General features: G+C 42.6%; 2 protein-coding genes across 8 annotated transcripts in view; one reads left to right on the top strand and one right to left on the bottom strand.

Annotated features, from left to right (window-relative positions):
* Positions 1-19,816, top strand: part of EXOC1 (exocyst complex component 1) — a 262,527-nt gene that overhangs the window by 72,896 nt on the left and 169,815 nt on the right. For all 6 annotated transcript variants that reach the window (XM_078768589.1, XM_078768584.1, XM_078768585.1 and 3 more), the window contains one exon: positions 1,723-1,882. In XM_078768589.1, the coding sequence (XP_078624715.1) occupies positions 1,723-1,882 (160 nt within the window). The remainder of the gene's footprint in view (positions 1-1,722; positions 1,883-19,816) is intronic.
* LOC137439970 (THAP domain-containing protein 2-like) overlaps positions 1-19,816 on the bottom strand; it is a 234,700-nt gene that overhangs the window by 76,846 nt on the left and 138,038 nt on the right. The window lies entirely within an intron of this gene.

Raw genomic sequence — 19,816 nt, 5'->3', positions numbered from 1 at the left:
CACACAGACAGCCAGACACACAGACAGCCAGACAGACACACAGACAGCCAGACAGACACACAGACAGCCAGACAGACACACAGACAGCCAGACAGACACACAGACAGCCAGACAGACACACAGACAGCCAGACAGACACACAGACAGCCAGACAGACAGCCAGACAGACACACAGACAGCCAGACAGACACACAGACAGCCAGACAGACACACAGACAGCCAGACAGACACACAGACAGCCAGACAGACACACAGACAGCCAGACAGACACACAGACAGCCAGACAGACACACAGACAGCCAGACAGACACACAGACAGACACACAGACAGCCAGACAGACACACAGACAGCCAGACAGACACACAGACAGCCAGACAGACACACAGACAGCCAGACAGACACACAGACAGCCAGACAGACACACAGACAGCCAGACAGACACACAGACAGCCAGACAGACACACAGACAGCCAGACAGACACACAGACAGCCAGACAGACACACAGACAGCCAGACAGACACACAGACAGCCAGACAGACACACAGACAGCCAGACAGACACACAGACAGACAGACAGACACACAGACAGCCAGACAGACACACAGACAGCCAGACAGACACACAGACAGCCAGACAGACACACAGACAGCCAGACAGACACACAGACAGCCAGACAGACACACAGACAGCCAGACAGACACACAGACAGCCAGACAGACACACAGACAGCCAGACAGACACACAGACAGCCAGACAGACACACAGACAGCCAGACAGACACACAGACAGCCAGACAGACACACAGACAGCCAGACAGACACACAGACAGCCAGACAGACACACAGACAGCCAGACAGCCAGACAGACAGCCAGACAGCCAGACAGCCAGACAGACAGACAGACAGCCAGACAGCCAGACAGACACACAGACAGCCAGACAGACACACAGACAGCCAGACAGACACACAGACACACAGACAGACACACAGACACACACACAGACAGACACACAGACAGACACAGACAGACAGACACACAGACAGACAGACAGACACACAGACAGACAGACACACAGACAGACACACAGACAGACAGACACACAGACAGACAGACAGACAGACAGACAGACACACAGACAGACAGACACACAGACAGACAGACAGACACACAGACAGACAGACACACAGACAGACAGACACACAGACAGACACACAGACAGACAGACACACACACACACACACACAGACACACAACCTCCATCGACTTTCGGAGGCGTTGGTAAATATCCTATCATGATATTTCAAAAAGTAGTGGATGAGTTCTGACAAAACTTGGTAGTTGAGTTGGTTTGACGACAAGAACTAGTGAGTTCCATTTTTGTTTCAGGTCTGGATGCAGATCCATCTTTTCAGTGGATACAAAACGTAAACTTGCTTGGTGGAGGTACGCACTCTCCCGAGTGATGTTCTGATTTGAATTGTTGTTCTGGACATGATGTGAAATTTTAGTTCATTTTTTGTTGTTTCCACCTGTCCTGGGCTTTCAGTGGATATTTTCTCATCCTTGCAATTGGGTTTATCAACATTTGTGATTTTTGGGTGTGGCCGAATGATGTGTGGCCCTTTGCAAATCGGCTGATGGAGTTGGACCCTTGTTAAGGATTTGGTGTTTGACATCAAGGCCCATCTTTAAAGAGACACTGGGTTATGGTCTATGGCAGGAAACAGCAGAGTTTGACCTGCACTTTGACAAGGCCTACAAATGGGTGGCGAGTAATGCAGCGGAAAGGAATGGTTTTATCGCCTGCCTGTGGAAACTCAACCATCGATACCTTCACAAGAAGATTGATTTCCTCAATGTTGGCGAATCATTGCTTGAGGGTGAGTTTTTTTTTTTGTAAACCTCAGGTATATATTGTGGTGCTCACTGCATTGAGGTGCATGGCCATTAAAAAAAAAAAATTTTGAAGCAAACCTCAAGCACTTTGTGGAATGCAATAACAATAACGATGAAATCGTTTGAAACATTTACTGTGCGTGCGTGCGTGCATGTATGTGTTGCTTATCGTGCAATGTGCTCAATGAGGAAGAGATGGACCAAATGCCCAATTATTGAGTCACGAGTAAGAAGCCTCGGAATCCGGGGGTTAGGTCACTTTGAATACATGGAGGACACAATACCACACAAATATCCTGTCTGCAAAGATAAAAGTGTGAAGAAGAAACTAATAGCAACAGAAGCAAAGATGGACATAATCTATGTCATTACGTCTATGATGTCATTATGGCATATCTACAGTGCATTCAGAAAGTATTCAGACCCCTTCACTTTTTTCACATTTTGTTATGTTGCAGCCTTGTGCTGAAATCGTTTAAATTCATTTTTCCCTCATCAATCTACACTCAATACCCCATAATGACAAAGAGAAAACAGGACTTTATAAAGTTTTGCAAATTTATTAAAAAGAAAAAACTGAAATATCACATTAACATATGTAGGTCTTCTAAGTTTATTGAAAAAGACCAATTATACCCTAAATCAAACATATCATACAGCCATTTACCTATTTGCATATCATCGATATGTCCTTTATAAAATTAAATTGTAAGCAGATAGTTAAATTTAATAAGAAAGGTGTATGGTCTGTAGAACCAGGTGTTGTGGCTGTAAATTCTACTTGTTTAACAAAACGTGCTGTAGAATATTTTGCTAAATCACTGAATCTAACTAAGTCATTGTTATCTGTGGGGCTTGGATATAATTGATTAATTTATAACGATTCTTCAATCTTCATATTAATATTTTTTGTCATAGTATATTTTTGTTGCTCAGCCTAATATCTAACAATATCCAACTCTCGGGTTGGTGTTGGGCTAGCGGCTAGGGTGCCGGCTTAGGATCCTAGGATCCTGGGTTCGAATCCCGGTCGATCGCTGAATTAACGCCAGGGGGGTTGACTCAGCCTGTCATCCTTCCAAGGTCGGCTAATTGAGTACCAGCTCACTGGTAATTCCCTGTTTGTCGTTAAAGGCGGCAAAAAGGGTTGGCGTCAGGAAGGGCATCCGGCCGTAAAACATTGCTTCAAAAAGGGGACCGAAAAACAACAACAACCACGGTTCCCGAAAAAGGCCAACCCCTGCTTTGCGGGGAAAAATGGCCTCTAAAGGTGGTTATTATATTTTATCCAACTCTCGGGATAATCCAAAGATAGACCCATCTTTTCCAACATAAGTCATTTTTAAATGAGATTTAAAATAATAGCATAAAAATTTACATTATTTTGAGTTGAAATAATACAGATAAACATAATTGCCCACAACATTTGGAATTTACTTCTTGGACTTGAAATGTTTGATAATCACAATTCTGTAAGAATTTAATTCCTTCAAGAGGTGGTGGAAGGCCGTAACGATCGAAATAAAAATTTTCCCGACGATTATGAATACAAACCCAATGAGACCCATTCTGTTTGTCTAAATTCATAATAATATTCTTTGTATTTTTAGACAACTTTGTTAATTCATCTCTCATACAAATAACCGCATAAATTTTTAGTTTTTTACAATACTTAGCTAGTTCTATATTTGATGTTGTATTCTTTCCAAATTGTTTAAACCATTTATCCATTTATTTATGAGAAAGATACAATCCATTACCCCGTTTAGTTAGTTTTACACCTACCTGTGCGATAGAAGAAAGCATATCTCCAACTAACAATCTCGCTTTATCAGGTAGGCTTTCAGGTTTTTGAGCAAAATCTACAATTACACCACTTCCACTAATTTGTTTCTCCAACTCCTTGTTATGTCTTTCCAATTATTTTTGAGCTTTTAGTTGTGCCTTCCTTTCGTAAGCAGTTTTTACGGCTGCTGAAATACCACCAGTCAATGCTCCCGCCGCACTTAAACCGGCAAATAAAGGAATTAGAAATGGAAGAAATCCTCCTCTTGTCCTCCTCTTGAAGAAATCCTCCTTTATTGAATATTTCTTCAACATAGGTTTTGATATTTTAAATGAAAGTGAACCAGCATAATTTAAGGTTTTCACCTGCTCTCTTGTGAGTAAAACATCAATTCTTACTGCTCCTTTTCTCTCAAATGTTTTAACGTTAATCATACAAGGCTTTTGATTTTGAATACAAGATGTTAATTTATCACGATTGATTTGATTAACATAGTCATGTGAAAAAGTAAGTACACCCCCACATTTATCACTACTTCAAATACCTAAAATTAGAATCAGGTGCACCAGCTCAGGTACAAATTATTAGAACATTGTTAGAGAGGATCTTGGAGCAACCTGTCTTATTTGAACCTCAGACATTTAGTTTGGTTTGCTCTTTGTTGTTGAAGTGTGCGGCGTCACCATGCCTAGATCAAAAGAGCTCTCTGAGGCTTTCAGAAAGAAGATTATAGATGCCTTCGAGTCTGGGAAGGGATTTAAAAAGATCTCCAAACAATTTGAAATCAATCATTCGACTGTCCGGAAGATCATCTACAAGTGGAGAAGATTACAAACAACTGCCAACTTGTTCAGGCCAGGCCGCCCCAGCAAGTTCAGCCTGAGAGCAGACCGCAAGATGCTGAAAGAAGTCTCTAAGAACCCCAGAATGTCATCACGGGACCGACAGGTAGCTCTTGCCACTGTTGATGTCAAAGTGCACCAGTCTACCATTAGAAAGAGGCTGCACAAATTTGATCTACATGGGAGGTGTGCCAGGAGGAAACCTTTGCTGTCCAGAAAGAACATCAGGGCAAGACTAAAGTTTGCCAATGAACACCTAGGCAAAGACCAGCACTTCTGAAACAATGTGCTCTGGACAGATGAGTCAAAGGTAGAGCTATTTGGCCACAGTGTACCAGAAGACATGTTTGGTGAAAACCAAAGACAGCATTTTACCACAAGAACCTGATACCAACTGTAAAGCATGGTGGTGGAAATATTATGGTTTGGGGCAGCTTTGCTGCATCAGGGCCTGGGCAGCTCACCATCATATAATCCACTATGAATTCTTCATTGTACCAGAGGGTGCTTGAGGATAATGTGAGGCCATCTGTCGGAAAGTTGAAGCTCAACCGAAGGTGAACCTTGCAACATGACAATGACCCTAAACATACCAGTAAATCCACCAAGGAATGGCTGAAAAGAAAGACATGGAGGGTTCTGGAATGGCCAAGTCAAAGCCCGGATCGAAATCCCATCGAGATGTGGGGGGATTTGAAACGAGCTGAGCATGCAAGAAACCCCTCAAACATCGCACAGCTGAAAGAATTCTGCATGGAGGAGTGGGCAAAAATTTCTCCCAGTCGATGTCAGAGACTGGTAGACAGTTATAAGAAACGCCTACTTGAGGTTGTTTCTGCCAAAGGGGGCAATACCACCGATTAGAGCCAGGGGTGTACTTACTTTTTCCACAAGCGAAATTTGCATTTATGTTTATTTCAATTATACAATGGCCTTCAAAATGTAAATGTTTCATGATATTTGTTATATTATATCACCTTTATCTATCAATATTGTTGAAATGAAGATCAAATAGCTATATGTTGAAAAAGTCAAAACTTTACATGGGGTGGACTTACTTTTTCACATGACTGTATACATCAGTTCATACTTTACTCATTTATTTATTTGGAGAAAAAATAATTATATGTGATATTAGTCAAAACACCATTATCTGTATTAATCTGCAATTCTGTTTCTTCCAAAAGTAAACAATATGCGTCAACTTCTTCACTCTCCCTTCTTTCAATGTATAGAGAAGTATCCACTCTATTAGACTTCATAGTTTCCTTTTGAGAACTCAGGTCAATTGCGTGGAGTGTATAAAGTTTTTGAAATGCAGTCATATCCAAAATGGGCTCTTGATTACCGTTGCTTTCACACACCTTTTGGTAAGACTTGTTGGCTTCCGCATAATCATTTTTTTCCCAATCAATTTCCAATCTATCTCGTGGGTAAAATGTACCATCAAGAGATACCCGAAGTTGTTTCACCTTGGCATTATCACTCAGCACATTATTCTTATCAGTACCTTAATCTCCATCTGGTTTCTTTAAAATGAGCTATAGGTATCGTGGCTTTCCTTCCAGAACACCTAAATTCCAAGTGTAGGTAGTGTTCCAGTTTAACGTGTTGACATCTTATTTTAAGGTATGATACATTTAGCGGTTTCTTTGAGTTAAGTCTTCTATTCAACATCTTTTTTTTTTCTTTTCCTTTTTCTTTTTTGTATACAAGATCGAGGCTCGTGAAAGAGCGAACATTAATCACACAGAAAGACAAACCGACACATAAAACATATAACATCGGGAGCGGTAGCCAAAATGGGGAGAGAGGGGGAAGGACACAAACACAACATTTGAGAGCAGGGACTGAGACATGGAGACATGGAGACATGGAGACATGGAGACATGGAGACATCGAGAGATCTGAGAGAGGGCGAGGGCTTTGGGGGGGGTGCATGGGAAGGGGGCGGTGGGAGAGGTATAAAACATATGGACACTGCCAGGACTTCCAGGAAAGAAGTTGGAATTTCAAACAAGGTGGATCTGGGGTGAATTAGCGGGGGTAGAAAAGATCAAGGTTTTGGATGGGGGAAGATAAGAGATGGTGGTGAACAGCTGTTTTAAAGACCTGGAGGGAGGAGTGGGATTGAAGGGAGTGAGGGAGTTTGTTCCAGAGGCGGGAGAAAAGAGGAATGAAAGAGTGAAGGTGAGCAGAGAGCCGAGATTTCGGCAGTTTAACCATCAGAGGGTTGCTGGCAGATCTTGTGCGACCTGTAGGAATATTTGGGGGACAGAGCACAGAGAGAGCTGGGGGTGCAAGGCCGGAGAGGAGTCGGTAGAAGACAGAAAGACCACCTACCTGCCTGCGGTGAGTGAGTGAAAGGCCCTCAGAGATAGCTTCATCGCGGGAGATTCCAATAATTCTGAAAGCTTTGGTTTCAACAGCGTGAAGCCGAGCTAGGTGTGAGGCAGGAGCCCATAGGGGAGAACAGTATTCCATTGAGCTGCGGATGAAAGCCTTGTATGTGGTGAGGAGCTCAGGTGTGCCGAGGAAGGACTTCGCACGACGGAGGATGCCCAGTCGGCGACTGGCTTTGGAGGCCAGCTTGGAAATGTGGTTTTCCCAAGAAAGATCATGGCAGATAGTGAGACCCAAAAGCTGGAGCGACAGAACTTCTTGGAGAGGATTGTTGAGAAAGTAGATGGGAGGGTTGTCCAGTCGATCTTTTCGGAGAGACATCGTAAGAGTGTGAGATTTGTCAGGATTGAAAGACATGTTCCACTTGTTTGACCAGTCTGTGATTTTGTCCAAGTCTTCAGAGAGTGAGGAGGCTGCAGACTGCCGATCTGAGGGAAGAGGCATGGAGCGGCAGAGAGTGGAGTCATCAGCAAAGAGATAGAGAGGATTTTCAAGAGAGTCAGAGAGATCATTGATGAAGACCAGAAAAAGCACGGGGCCCAGAACACTGCCTTGGGGAACTCCAGCCTGAACAGGAAGAGGAGATGAGAGAAACCCATTCAGGGCCACACGTTGACGATGACTAGAGAGGAAGTCCGCCAGCCATGCGTGGAGATTTCCATGGATACCAAAGGAGGAGAGTTTGGTGAGCAGAGCGGGGTGCCAGACCGTGTCAAAGGCACGTGATATGTCGAGGGAGACAGCTCTAATTTCCTGTTTGGCATTGAGGACCTCCATCCATTGTTGAGACAGCAGAAGCAGCATGTCCAGAGTAGAGTGACCTGGTCTGAAACCAAATTGATGATCAGAGATCAAGCCAATGGAGAAGAGGAAAGATTTCATATCCGAAGCAATGATGGATTCCATGACTTTGCTGATAATTGGGAGAAGGCTGATTGGTCTGTAGTTGCTAGGATCTGTTTTTGCACCTTTTTTGTGCAAAGCGGTGATGTTGGCTGATTTCCAAGCAGATGGCAGTTGACCTTGAGCAAAAGAGAGGGTGAAGAGAACAGAGAGAGGGTGAGATAGAGCTGCAGAGCAGGATTTTAGGACCCGTGGGCTGATGCCGTCGGGTCCAGTTGCAGAATCAGAGTCGAGGGTTGACAGAAACTTTTCCACCTTGTCAGGAGGAAAGGACACGGAGTCCAGGAGCAGCAGGGTACGACTGGGTATGGTGGGTACAGAGAGGGATGGGTTTGGGACACAAGATTTAGAGGCAAACACAGAGTTGAGGCATTCAGCTTTTTCACGTGCGGAGTCAGCTGTGTAGCCGTTTGAGGTAAGGGAGGGGATGGAGGGGGAACAAACACCAGAAACGGATTTGACCAGACGCCACCAGGATTTGGAAGAGGGAGACAGATAAGAGAGTTCGGTCTTGAGAACGGAGAGATATTGTTTCCTGGCTCTCCTGAGGGTGGACACACACTTGTTTCGGGCTTTGTGAAAGGAAATGAGATTTCCTTCCGTTGGATTTGCTTTCCAGGACATGAAGGCAAGTTGTTTCTGGACAACAGTCTCTCCACAAGATTCCGTGTACCATGGACGGGAGGAAGGGTATGACAACTGAAGACGAGATGGGATAAATCTGTGCATGAGAGAGAGCAATTTACTTTGGAAGAATTCCCAGGATGAGTTGATGTCAGAGGTGGTAGAGATGGGAGACCAGTCCAGATGATTGATGGCTGCTTGAAGACCGTGCCAGTTGGCCTGAGTGAAATGCCAGACTCGTCGACGATGAGCAGGCTCCCTGAGGATGGTCAGAGAGATGTCCACTTTAACAAGGACATGATCAGATGATCCGATTGGAGCAGAAGAAGAGCAGCAGACATTTTCAGGGAAGTTAGTCATAACCAAGTCCAGAAGAGAAGATGTTCCGTTGACTGAGATCCGGGTCGGGAAATTGACAGATTGTGTCAGTCCCAGTGAGTCGCAGAAGTCCTTTGCTGAGGAGCCATGGCTGGTGAGAGAGGTACCCACACCCAGCCAACTGGCATGATGACAGTTGAAATCACCACATATGAGGAAGAGAGAGTTGGGATGAGTAGATAGAAGTTGGTCCATATTATCAGACAGCGAGATGTAGATGGAGTCATCACTGTTTGGTGGACGGTACAACACACATATGAACAAGAGGTGGGAGCGAAGGGGAAGCCGTAGCCAGAGGTATTCCTGGGGGTGAGGTTGAGAGAGTGCATCTCTTCCGTTTTAAGATGAGTATATTCACCAATATACCAACCCATTTCATTAATAACAAATTTATTATCATCACCAAAAGCACTAACAGCCCCAAAAAGCAATCTATTTTCATTATCATTCCTTTGTAGTTGAAATCGAATTTTATGTCGATGCAAAACTTTATCATAATCACAAAATCCATATATACCCTTAAGGGGAACTGCTGCGGTAAAACTATTTCTGATTTTGTATCATCGTTATACAATTCCTTTCTTTGCTTATAAGCGGGGTCTGCGGTGTTCCCGTTGACGTATCGATATTTTATTTATATATAAAAAAGTTTTTGTTTGTTTGTCTGCACGCACTAATCTCCTGAACGGTGAAAGATAGGAGGAAACCTCTGAAACAAAAAATGTCGGGACGGGCTCCGGGAAGGTTGTAGGCCCGATGGCGAGGCCGGTCGAGGCCGCCTCGGCCAGGCTGGGCCCATTTCGCAATTAAAAGCTGAGCTGAATGATTGTAGTCAATCTTCTCCGGCCGCGAGTAAAAGCTGAATTAACGTAGTAAATTCATTCAAAAAGAACCCGGGCAACGCCGGGTACTTTCCTCTAGTCAGGAATAAAACCGTCAACAGCTCCGTTACCCATTCTATCACGAAACTAATATAGTGTGAATATGAATGAATGATCGTTTTAAGGCCATTTTCCCCGCTAGAGCAGGGGTTAGCCTTGCGGGCCCCATGACAATCCTGGTTCCCTGTTTGAGGCAATGTTTTTATGGCCGGATGCCTTTCCTGACGCCAACTAATACCTGAAATACGAATACCTGAAATACTAATACCAACTAATACCTGAATACCTGAGTTCCTGAAACTAATATAGTGTAAATTTCATAATTTCAGATGTAACAGAGACATAATCAACCTCTTCAACCTCTTGTCTTCCAATATACAAACGGGCACTATCAAACATTTTCCAGAAGAAATCATTTACGAGTGTTGCATCAGTATTATTCGCAGCCTGAGTGAATTTAAATTTGCACAACAAGAAACTATCAGCTAGATTCAAGTAAGTTTTTTGATTATTTATTTCAAAACTTTTTGTTCCGTTTGAATTCCAGTCTGTTCCCGTTACAGCATTTACCTGATAATAATCTTCCTTTTTAGTGGAGTTTGAAATGATAATCGTATTATCCAAATCATAGATACTATCAATTGCTTCCATACTTTTTTTATTTAGCAATATAAATATTTAAAACTTTTGAAACCCTGACCCAATTTTTTTTTTCTCGTTCTTGTGGAGATAGTTTACTTTTACCTTTCTTAATTTATTTGAGTGCTTGTAATTTATGAGACTCCTTTTGAGCATATTTTATAGTCTTTATAGCACCTGCTACATTTCCTATAGCAGAAGTGGTTGAACCAATTAGGTCTTTATGTTGAAGAATAGTTGAACCAATACCCATTAGAGTATCAATTATCCCATCTCCTTTATTTATTAATTGATGTCCTACACCCTGCTGTCTCTTAGGTTTATAGTATCCTCTATCAAGAAACATACCCTCACCCTTATAGTATGGTGAAAGGTACATGCCTTTCCCATTCCCATCCCCTGTAATTATTTTATATTTTCCCAACTCGTGTTTTCTCACAATAACCATTGTTTATTTATTAGAAAAAAATAAAATTAACCGTTATTTATTGACAAACTTCACGTAGGTGAATTCTGATGGATATAATTTCTTCATTAAAGGAGATCATACGATTATCTTGATCGGTTATCCTAAAATTTACTCTATAAATGGTTTTTCCTGACCCGGGTAAATAGACGAGATTTTTTGGTTCCATATTGAATTGATAACCAATCGGGGTTGAGTAAGCCCTGAATGAAAATAGTGTATTTGTTCTTATTCCATCGTTATAAGCGCCACCAATCAAATCACAATGAATTAAAACCGAATTTATACCGGAGGATATTTGAATAACATTATCACTGGAAAACGTCCCGTTGTTCTCAATTTTTTTTGAAGAGAAACCCAATTGCTCTCTGAATGAATTATTATCAATTGTGAAATCAACTTTATAATTATTTTTGAGTCTAACAGTTGATTTCGAAGTATGTTTTTGAATATCTATTTCAATATTTTTTGGTTCTTCACCTTTTTCTTTCATAAGGCGAGAAATTTCAGAAGATATTTGAGAAATCTCATAAGCTCCGGGTGAAACTGCTATAGTTTTATATCCACTTCTGGGATTATAACTAAACATGTCGTTTTTCTCTGTGACATTAAACAAGGTATTATAAATTTCCATAGACAATGAAAGATGGGAGGATACAAATACATTTGTATCCGGAGCCTGGTGTTGGGTTAGCGGTTAGGGTGCCGGCTTGGGATCCTAGGATGCTGGGTTCAAATCCCGGTCGATCGCTGAATTAACACCAGGGGGGTTGACTCAGCCTGTCATCCTTCCGAGGTCGGCAAATTGAGTACCAGTTCACTGGTAATTCCCTGTGTGCCGCAAGAGGCGACTAACAGGGTTGGCGGCAGGAAGGACGTCTGGCCATAAAACATTGCTTCAAAAAGGGGACCACGGTGCCCAAAAAAGGCCAACCCCTGCTCTGCAGGGAAAAATGGCCTCTAAATGCGGATCATCATAGACAATAAAGATGCTTCATATTCTTTTGTGGGGTCAAGTTGTAGTGGGTATGGGAATGAAGCTGTATAATCACTCGTTGTGAAATTAAAACTTGGGACTGTGTTTCGCATTTTATATGTGATAAAATATCTTTGTATTGACATTTATTAATTATTTTCTCATTCATCAACTGGTCTAAAATGGCTGAGGCGTCATTAAAACAATTGTTGTTTCCAGCATTCTTACTACCTAACAGCAATAATAGTCTATTAACTAATTTTTCAGGGTCATTTGGAAGAAAACTAACACCTGAACCAAGCTTACTTAAAGCATCAATAATATGTTTCTCCTTCTCATTTTTCTTACCTTCACCAGCAACATAAACCCCATAATCAAGCGAGTTTAGTAAATCAATATATGCTTCATCATCCTCATTTTCTGTGTTCAATGGTTCATCAAAATAACGTGAATTAAGCCTATTACTTGTTGCTCGTTTTCCATCTTTTGTTAGAAGAAACATTAATCTTGTGGTTAATTTAACAGGGTGTTGAGCAGAACTCAAGAACCTCAATTCATCATTGTATATCAATACCTTTTCATTAACAAGATGAAACATTGTTGGTTCTTCTGTTGGTATGAGACCCGCTTTGGTTTTTGTATCCGCTGAATATTCGTTGTTTGAAATGGCCTTCACAATCTAATCAGGAGGTTGATTTATCTTTTCTAGTTGTTGAAATAATCCTTTATCATCATGTTCTGATTCTCCAAGTTCTTGATCTGTCATTTGACTAAAATCATGTAACATTTGAAGTTTTTTCAGAGTATATTCTATCGCAGGAACTGTCGACGAAATCATTTTTTGTTCAGTTTTTAAAAGCAGTTTAAAAAATTTCTCTTGTTTTCTTTCAAAGGCTTCTTCACCAGTTCGTTTTTGTCTCCGTTTCTTCTTTATCTCTTCCTGTTGCTTAACAACTTTTGAAACTAATTGTTGATGTTCCTTAAACTTTCTTGTTCTTTCTTCGGCATTCATTTATTTATAAAATTAAAAAAATATCGTTTTGTATCATCATCTTTAACAACAATATATTTATATTTTCCGGCCGTATGTTTCATATACCCCTCAAATTCCTTTTTACTACATAATGGAGAATAATTATCTCTCCAAAAATTATTTATATCTATTGAATTTAGCTTGAATAAAATAAAAGTATTAGCATTTTCTTATTGAGCGACAAGGGAGTTGAAAGTATGATTGAGATAAATACAATTACAAGAAGAATGTCACCCCCTTGTATAGTCGCTGTCCGTAACCGATTGGTTTCTCTCATTAACACAATCTTCAAAGATAACGAGGTTCTTTTTTGATTTATTTAAATCTTGGGGTGAAGGTATATCATCCGTATTAGCACTAAGAATGCAAGTTATGGGTTTTAATTTATTTTTCCATTTTTGTAAATCACAAAATAGTTGTATTATATCTTCAATGTTGTAATCATTTAGTTTATGTTGAATTTTAAATAAACCGACTATATCTTCTTTTTGAAGGGCTGCATTAAAACCTTGTGATAGTAGTTGATATTCTGGTTGAAAACTTGACTTTGTGAAAATTATTAAATTTTCATCTATCTATAATTCCAGTAATCTCTGTGTGTATGTTTGTATGTTTGTATGTTTGTATGTATGTATGTATGTATGTATGTATGTCTGTGACCGCTGTTTCTCGACAACCACGGGTCCGATATACTTTAAACTTGCCAGGTATATTGCTGGGGACCCGAGGATGTGCCTTTTCAAGGTTTCATATTAATCGGACAAGTAGTTACCGAGCTATGTCCAAAAAACGATTCAACCAATCAGAGAGCAGCGAGCTATCACGTGTGCCGAACGTGGCGAACAGACTCTGCCTCGGACGGCACATTTGAGAGCGTATTCATTTATTTCACGTTGGAAAACTATGTTGCTGTTAAACTATGTTTTAAAACTAATTAAAACTAATTTGCGATTCATCGTAACTGCGATTTGCGACCTTCCGGACAGTCAAATGAGGACGTCACTTCCGGACTTACGGATAGTCATCGTGACGCTGAACGTGGCGAGCAGACGCTGCCTCGGACGGCACATTTGAGAGCGTATTCATTTATTTGACGTTGCAATCTGTGTTGATTGTTGTAAGGTACGATCGATTGTAGTACATACATATTTATATTTTGTACATATTCATTACGGGCACGTCACGGGTACGGGTACGGTACGGGTACGGGTACGGTACGGGTACGGTACGGTTCCGGGTACGGTACGGTTACGGTACGGTTACGGGTACGCCACGTACGGGCACGTCCTAGTAATCTAAAAGGTTGGGAGTAAGGAGCATCTTTACAAGCAAACAGGTTTTCCCACATCCACTTGAACCAACTACAGACTTGGCATTTAATATGGAATTTTTTTTTTTTCTTGACTTGGGTTTACTTTCTGAACTCAGTATATCAATCTGGTGAGTTTCTTTTACCCTTCGGTGATGTCTTTGTTGAAAGAACCATGTCACTGATTGTCTTTCGCAGCAAGAAGTCAATAACAGGATTATATCACAGGTGGCGTGACAAAATGTAAGGACAGGTACATTTTGGTTTCACAATCGGGTATATAAGGGTCCTTGCGTTCTGTATTAGTGGAAAACAACTGCTGCACGTCTACAAAAGTTATTGCCGCTTCCTCTGGAGATGGTCCGTCAACTTGACAATGCTGTTTTGTCATGGAGTGGTGGCTTTACGAAATTCTGGGATGAAACAGCATGCTATTGCTCGGCAGTATGGCATCACTCAAGGTCAGGTGTCAAAGATCCTGAAACGAAATGCTCAGAGGGGTGTCCCTACTCCAATACCGAGGCCAGGACGTCCACGCAGAACCACAAGGAGAGATGATCGCCAGCTGCACCGGTTAGTCCGCAATGGCCGTACCAAGTCAGCTAATCGGCTTAGGGTTGAGTGGCAGCAACTGACAAATGTGCCTGTATCCAGAAGGCTAGTCAACCAACGACTGGTTCAAGCAGGCTATCATGCCAGGCGTCCCCTGAGAAAGCCACGCCTGACCAGACAACACAGCCAGTGCCGATTGCAGTGGGCCAGAGAGCACCGTCAATGGCAGCCAGGACACTGGAATCACGTGACCTTCAGTGACGAGTCTAGATTTCTGGTCTATCGTCAAGATGGCCGCGTCCGAGTGCGCAGACAAGTACATGAAGCCCACAACGAAGATTGTATAGTGCCAAGAGTCCAAGCTGGAGGTGGTGGGGTGACCGTTTGGGCTGCTTTTCATGCAGGGGGCAAAACTGACCTGGTTGTTCTGAATGGAAACCTGAACCAGTTCAAGTACAGGGTCATTCTGGAAGAAACATTGCTTCCATTTGCTCGTGCAGCCTTTCGAGGAAACTTTGTCTTCCAAGATGACAATGCACGGCCTCATCGTGCTCGCATGATCCAACACTTTCTTGCTGACCGTGGTGTAGAGCATATGGAGTGGCCTGCCATGTCCCTGGATATGAATCCGATAGAGAACTTGTGGGCAGAATTAATGCGTCAAATCGACAACTTGGACCAGCAGCCCACCTCTGTGCGTGAAATGCAGCAGACTATTGTTACTGCATTGCAAGCGATTCCTGTCCAAACCTTGGCAAATCTCGTGAACAGCATGCCTCAACGTGTACGTGCTCTCCTGAATGCTCGTGGGGGTTACACGAAGTACTGAACTGTAATTTTACTGTCTGTAATCCCAGTCATAATTTAGCTTTTGTTTTTGTTAAAAAAAAATTCGGCTAATGTGCAAAATAAAGAGATACTTATGGAAAAGGTACAGAAGTTTAACACAGTATTGTCCGTGAATTGAGTTCGATATCAGTTTACATCACTTTCAAGGATCAATTTATTTGCTTCGAAATGTCAAATGTGGTTTTTGTTTCTTTTAAAGGTCACATTAACAAAATCTAGAATAATTTCAACATAATTCCAATGAACTTTTGGTTCCAAGTCATCTTCAAAAGTAAGTTCACCCCCACAAAAAAAATATTCCATATTAAATGCCAAGTCTGTATTAGACATCTTAATGAATTTGGAATATTTTTATGGTTGTTAAATTTTATCTTATTTTCCCAAACAGGTAAAAAAATCATTCATTTTATATATATTTTTAAAATTCTAACAAAACATTGCTTAAAATAAAAATTAGATTAAAAAAAATCAAAAAAATTGATTTTAGTATAAAGAATCATTTCTATTTTGTAAATAGAAATGAATACAACATATTGCGATGTTTGTAAACGTGAATATAAAAATTACAAAAAACACCTCCAAACCAAGAAACACACATTGAAGCTTTTTCAGCTGGAATGTGCGTTAATGGAATGCGTTAATGGAATGTGGGGAGGCATGGGATGAGGAAGGAGTTGAAGAAGAGTGGGAGGAATGGGAGAAGGTCAAGGAGAAATGGGAGAAAAGTAGTAATTTTCTGATTCAATGGACAATCACTGAGATGGAGAAATTGTTTTTTTTTTTCAGTAAAAAACAATTTGGAAATGAAATTAAAAAATTGGGGAAATTATATAATTTTCAATTATATAATTGAAAAATCTGAGCCAGAATCAATTTTTTTATATTTTAGTATGAAGAATATTTTATATAATGTAATTCAGATTTTGAAACATTCTAATAATTATAATAATGATGAAACTCATGTTGACCTTCTATATTATCATAAGGAAGAAAATTCACATTTTGCTCATCAAAAATTTATCAAAATTAATCACTTCACAAGTGTGTAATCTTATTATAATAGAGCAAACGTATATGGTTATGTCGTTTTGTCGCTATGTTTATATGCGATGAAAACGTCTTCTTCTTCTTCAAATAGTATAACCACCCTCTTAATTCACGCTCTTAATTGCGTTAAGACTGCTGAGACCCCTCAGACCTTTGACGACCCTTTAATTCCCCCCAAGACCCTTCAGACCACCAAGACCCCTGAAGACCCAAAATACCCTGAATACCCCCAAAACACACCGAAGACCCAAAATGACCCGAAGACCCGAAACGCCCCGAAGACCCGAAACGCCCCGAAGACCCGAAACGCCCTGAAGACCCGAAACGCCCCGAAGACCCGAAACGCCCCGAAGACCCGAAACGCCCCGAAGACCCGAAACGCCCCGAAGACCCGAAACGCCCAGAAGACCCGAAACGCCCCGAAGACCCGAAACGCCCCGAAGACCCGAAACGCCCCGAAGACCCGAAACGCCCCGAAGACCCGAAACGACGCGAAACGCCCCGAAGACCCGAAACGCCCCGAAGACCCGAAACGCCCCGAAGACCCGAAACGCCCCGAAGACCCGAAACGCCCCGAAGACCCGAAACGCCCCGAAGACCATTGAGACCCCTTAAAGACCCTTAAAGACCCAAAAGACCCAAAATATATGACCTACCAACTGGCCGGCCGAGGTCGGCCTCAACTCTACCTTAAGTAACAGTTCTACATCTTGCACCGATCTATATCTTGTCTCCAGGCCTAAAATTACGAGCGGTCGTATTCAGGTCAAAACGAGCCTTCATTTGTCGCTGAGATACTTTCAAATGTTCCTTGGCGACATTGCAGGCAGTGGTAAGTCTTTCCTGGAAAGTACCTACATAGTCCCGAAGGTTAGGGTTCTCCGTCTCTTCGAGGAATCTCTCTTTCACGACTGGGGAAACACAAACCCTATTGCCAGCCAAGTCATTTCCCAATACGAAACTAATACCCTCTATGGGGAGAGTGGGGACAATTCCTACCATCACGGGTCCTGTGACCAGGTCAGACTTCAAGTTCACCCTATGTAAGGGGACTGGGACATACCCCAAGGAGTAGGCGGGGACGTCAGGATTCCATTGGAAGTGACCAGACCTCCTCACAGCATCCAGGAGTCTGTGCAAGTAGCAGTATGGGAAGTGTTGATAGTTCTGGGACAGCCGGACCTGGTGTTGGAGGTGGGGCTACCGGAGGCCTGTCCAGTGGAGGGAGTGAAACTGACACAGACATTCGACAAGAAAATGAAAGGCTCAAGACTGCTTCAGCTCAGAGTGTTTCAGGTGCACGGCGTCTGAAGGGAGAAGCACATGCTTTGCGCGGGGCACACTCAGCAGCTACAGAGGAGATGGGGGCACTCTGTCAGTGGGTGGCAGATTTAGAGAGGAGGGAAAGGGGGTTAGTGAGGACCAGTCAGAGGGGGAGTGGACCGACCATAGGGGTCCATTGATGCGGCCGTCTCTGAGTAGACAGTTGGAGTGGTCGAGTCAGGCATCTCGCCGGGGAACGGCCCCAACGTGTTATTACTGCAAACAGAGGGGACATCTAAAGTCCAATTGTTGGAAATTGCAAAGGGAGGAGAAGCAGGGAGGCTCCACTAGACCTATTGCATTGGTTCGAACCAAAATGGACAGTCACCGTGATTGTGCCCTTTCAGTTAAAGCTGAGGATACTGCTGACTTTACGAGCCCCGGACAGGACCGTTATAAACCTTTTGTGTCCAAGTGTCTTGGGACGGGGAAGTCAAGTCCGTCGTTATTTTGAGGGATACTGGGGCAGCTCAGTCGTTGATGTTGTCCAATATTTTACCATTGACTTTGAGTAGTTTGATGGAAGCGAGTGCCTTAATCCAGGGCATTGCAGGTCGTTATGTCCCAGTCCCCTTACATAGGGTGAATTTGAAGTCTGATTTGGTCACTAGGACCCATGACAGTAGGAATAGTCCCCACTCTCCCCATAGAAGGTATTAGTTTCCCATTGGGAAATGATTTGGCTGGGGATAGGGTTGGTGTTTCCCCAGTAGTTTCCATACATCCTATAGTTCAGCAAGAGACTGAGGATTTGCAAGAGGAGTTCCCCGGTATTTTCCCTGCTTGTATAGTGACGAGATCCCAAACGCAGAAAGAGAAGCAGACTGACATAGAGTTGACAACTGTACCAGATTCTGAGGTGTGGTTGGCGGAGACGTTTTTCAATGATTTAACCAGCGATGAAGGGATAGGGAATGGGGCTTCTTGTGTGCCTGTGTTGAATCATTCTTCACTAATTAAGGACCAGCAGGCAGATCCTGTACTAAGAGACCTCAGACAAAAGGCTATGACGGAGATGGAAGCTAAGGAAGCCTCAGACTGTTACTATGTGAAATCTGATGTGTTAATGAGAAAGTGGACACCCCCTCGTGCTCCCGCCAGTGACGATTGGTCTGTGGTACACCAGGTAGTGGTACCACCCTGTTATCGTCTTGAAATTCTACGGCTGGCCCATGAAATTCCCATGGCCGGACATGCGGGAATCAGGAAAACCCAGGCTAGGATCCTGGCACATTTTTATTGGCGTAAGTTGCACCAGGACGTAGTGGCGCACTGTAAGACCTGCCATACCTGTCAAATGATAGGGAAACCCCAGCCCTCTATGAAACCAGCTCCCCTTGTTCCCCTGCCCTTTTTTGAGGAGCCTTTCAGTGGAGTACTGATTGATTGTGTTGGTCCATTACCAAGAACTAAATCGGGGCATCGGTATTTATTAACCATAATGGACATGTGAACTAGATTCCCTGAGGCTGTCCCCCTTAAAAAGGATTACTGCTAAGGTGGTGGTGGATGCCTCGGTTCAGTTTTTCACCAGATATGGTTTGCCAAAGGAGGTGCAGTCTGACCAAGGTTTGAATTTTATGTCTGGTATATTTCAAGAAGTCATACACCAGCTAGGGATCAGGCAGTTAAAGTCGTCGGCCTACCACCCCCCGTCCCAGGGAGCCCTTGAGAGATACCACCAGACCATGAAAACTATGTTGAAGGCATATTGTATGGAGTATCCTGAAGAATGGGATGAAGGAATCTGTTTTGTGTTGTTTGCCACCAGGGATACCCCGAATGAATCTACGGGTTTCAGCCCATTTGAGTTGGTGTACGGCCATGAGGTTAGGGGCCCGCTAAAAGTAGTAAAAGAGAGATTCATCAAAGAGACTGAGAACCCGAACCTTCTGGACTACGTATGT

This window comes from Myxine glutinosa, chromosome 14 (genome assembly GCF_964187855.1).
Source record: "Myxine glutinosa chromosome 14, kmMyxGlut1.1, whole genome shotgun sequence".
In the NCBI taxonomy this organism is placed as follows: Eukaryota; Metazoa; Chordata; class Myxini; order Myxiniformes; family Myxinidae; genus Myxine; species Myxine glutinosa.
Note: the sequence above shows the minus strand (reverse complement) of the source record. Positions and strands in the feature narration are given on the sequence as shown.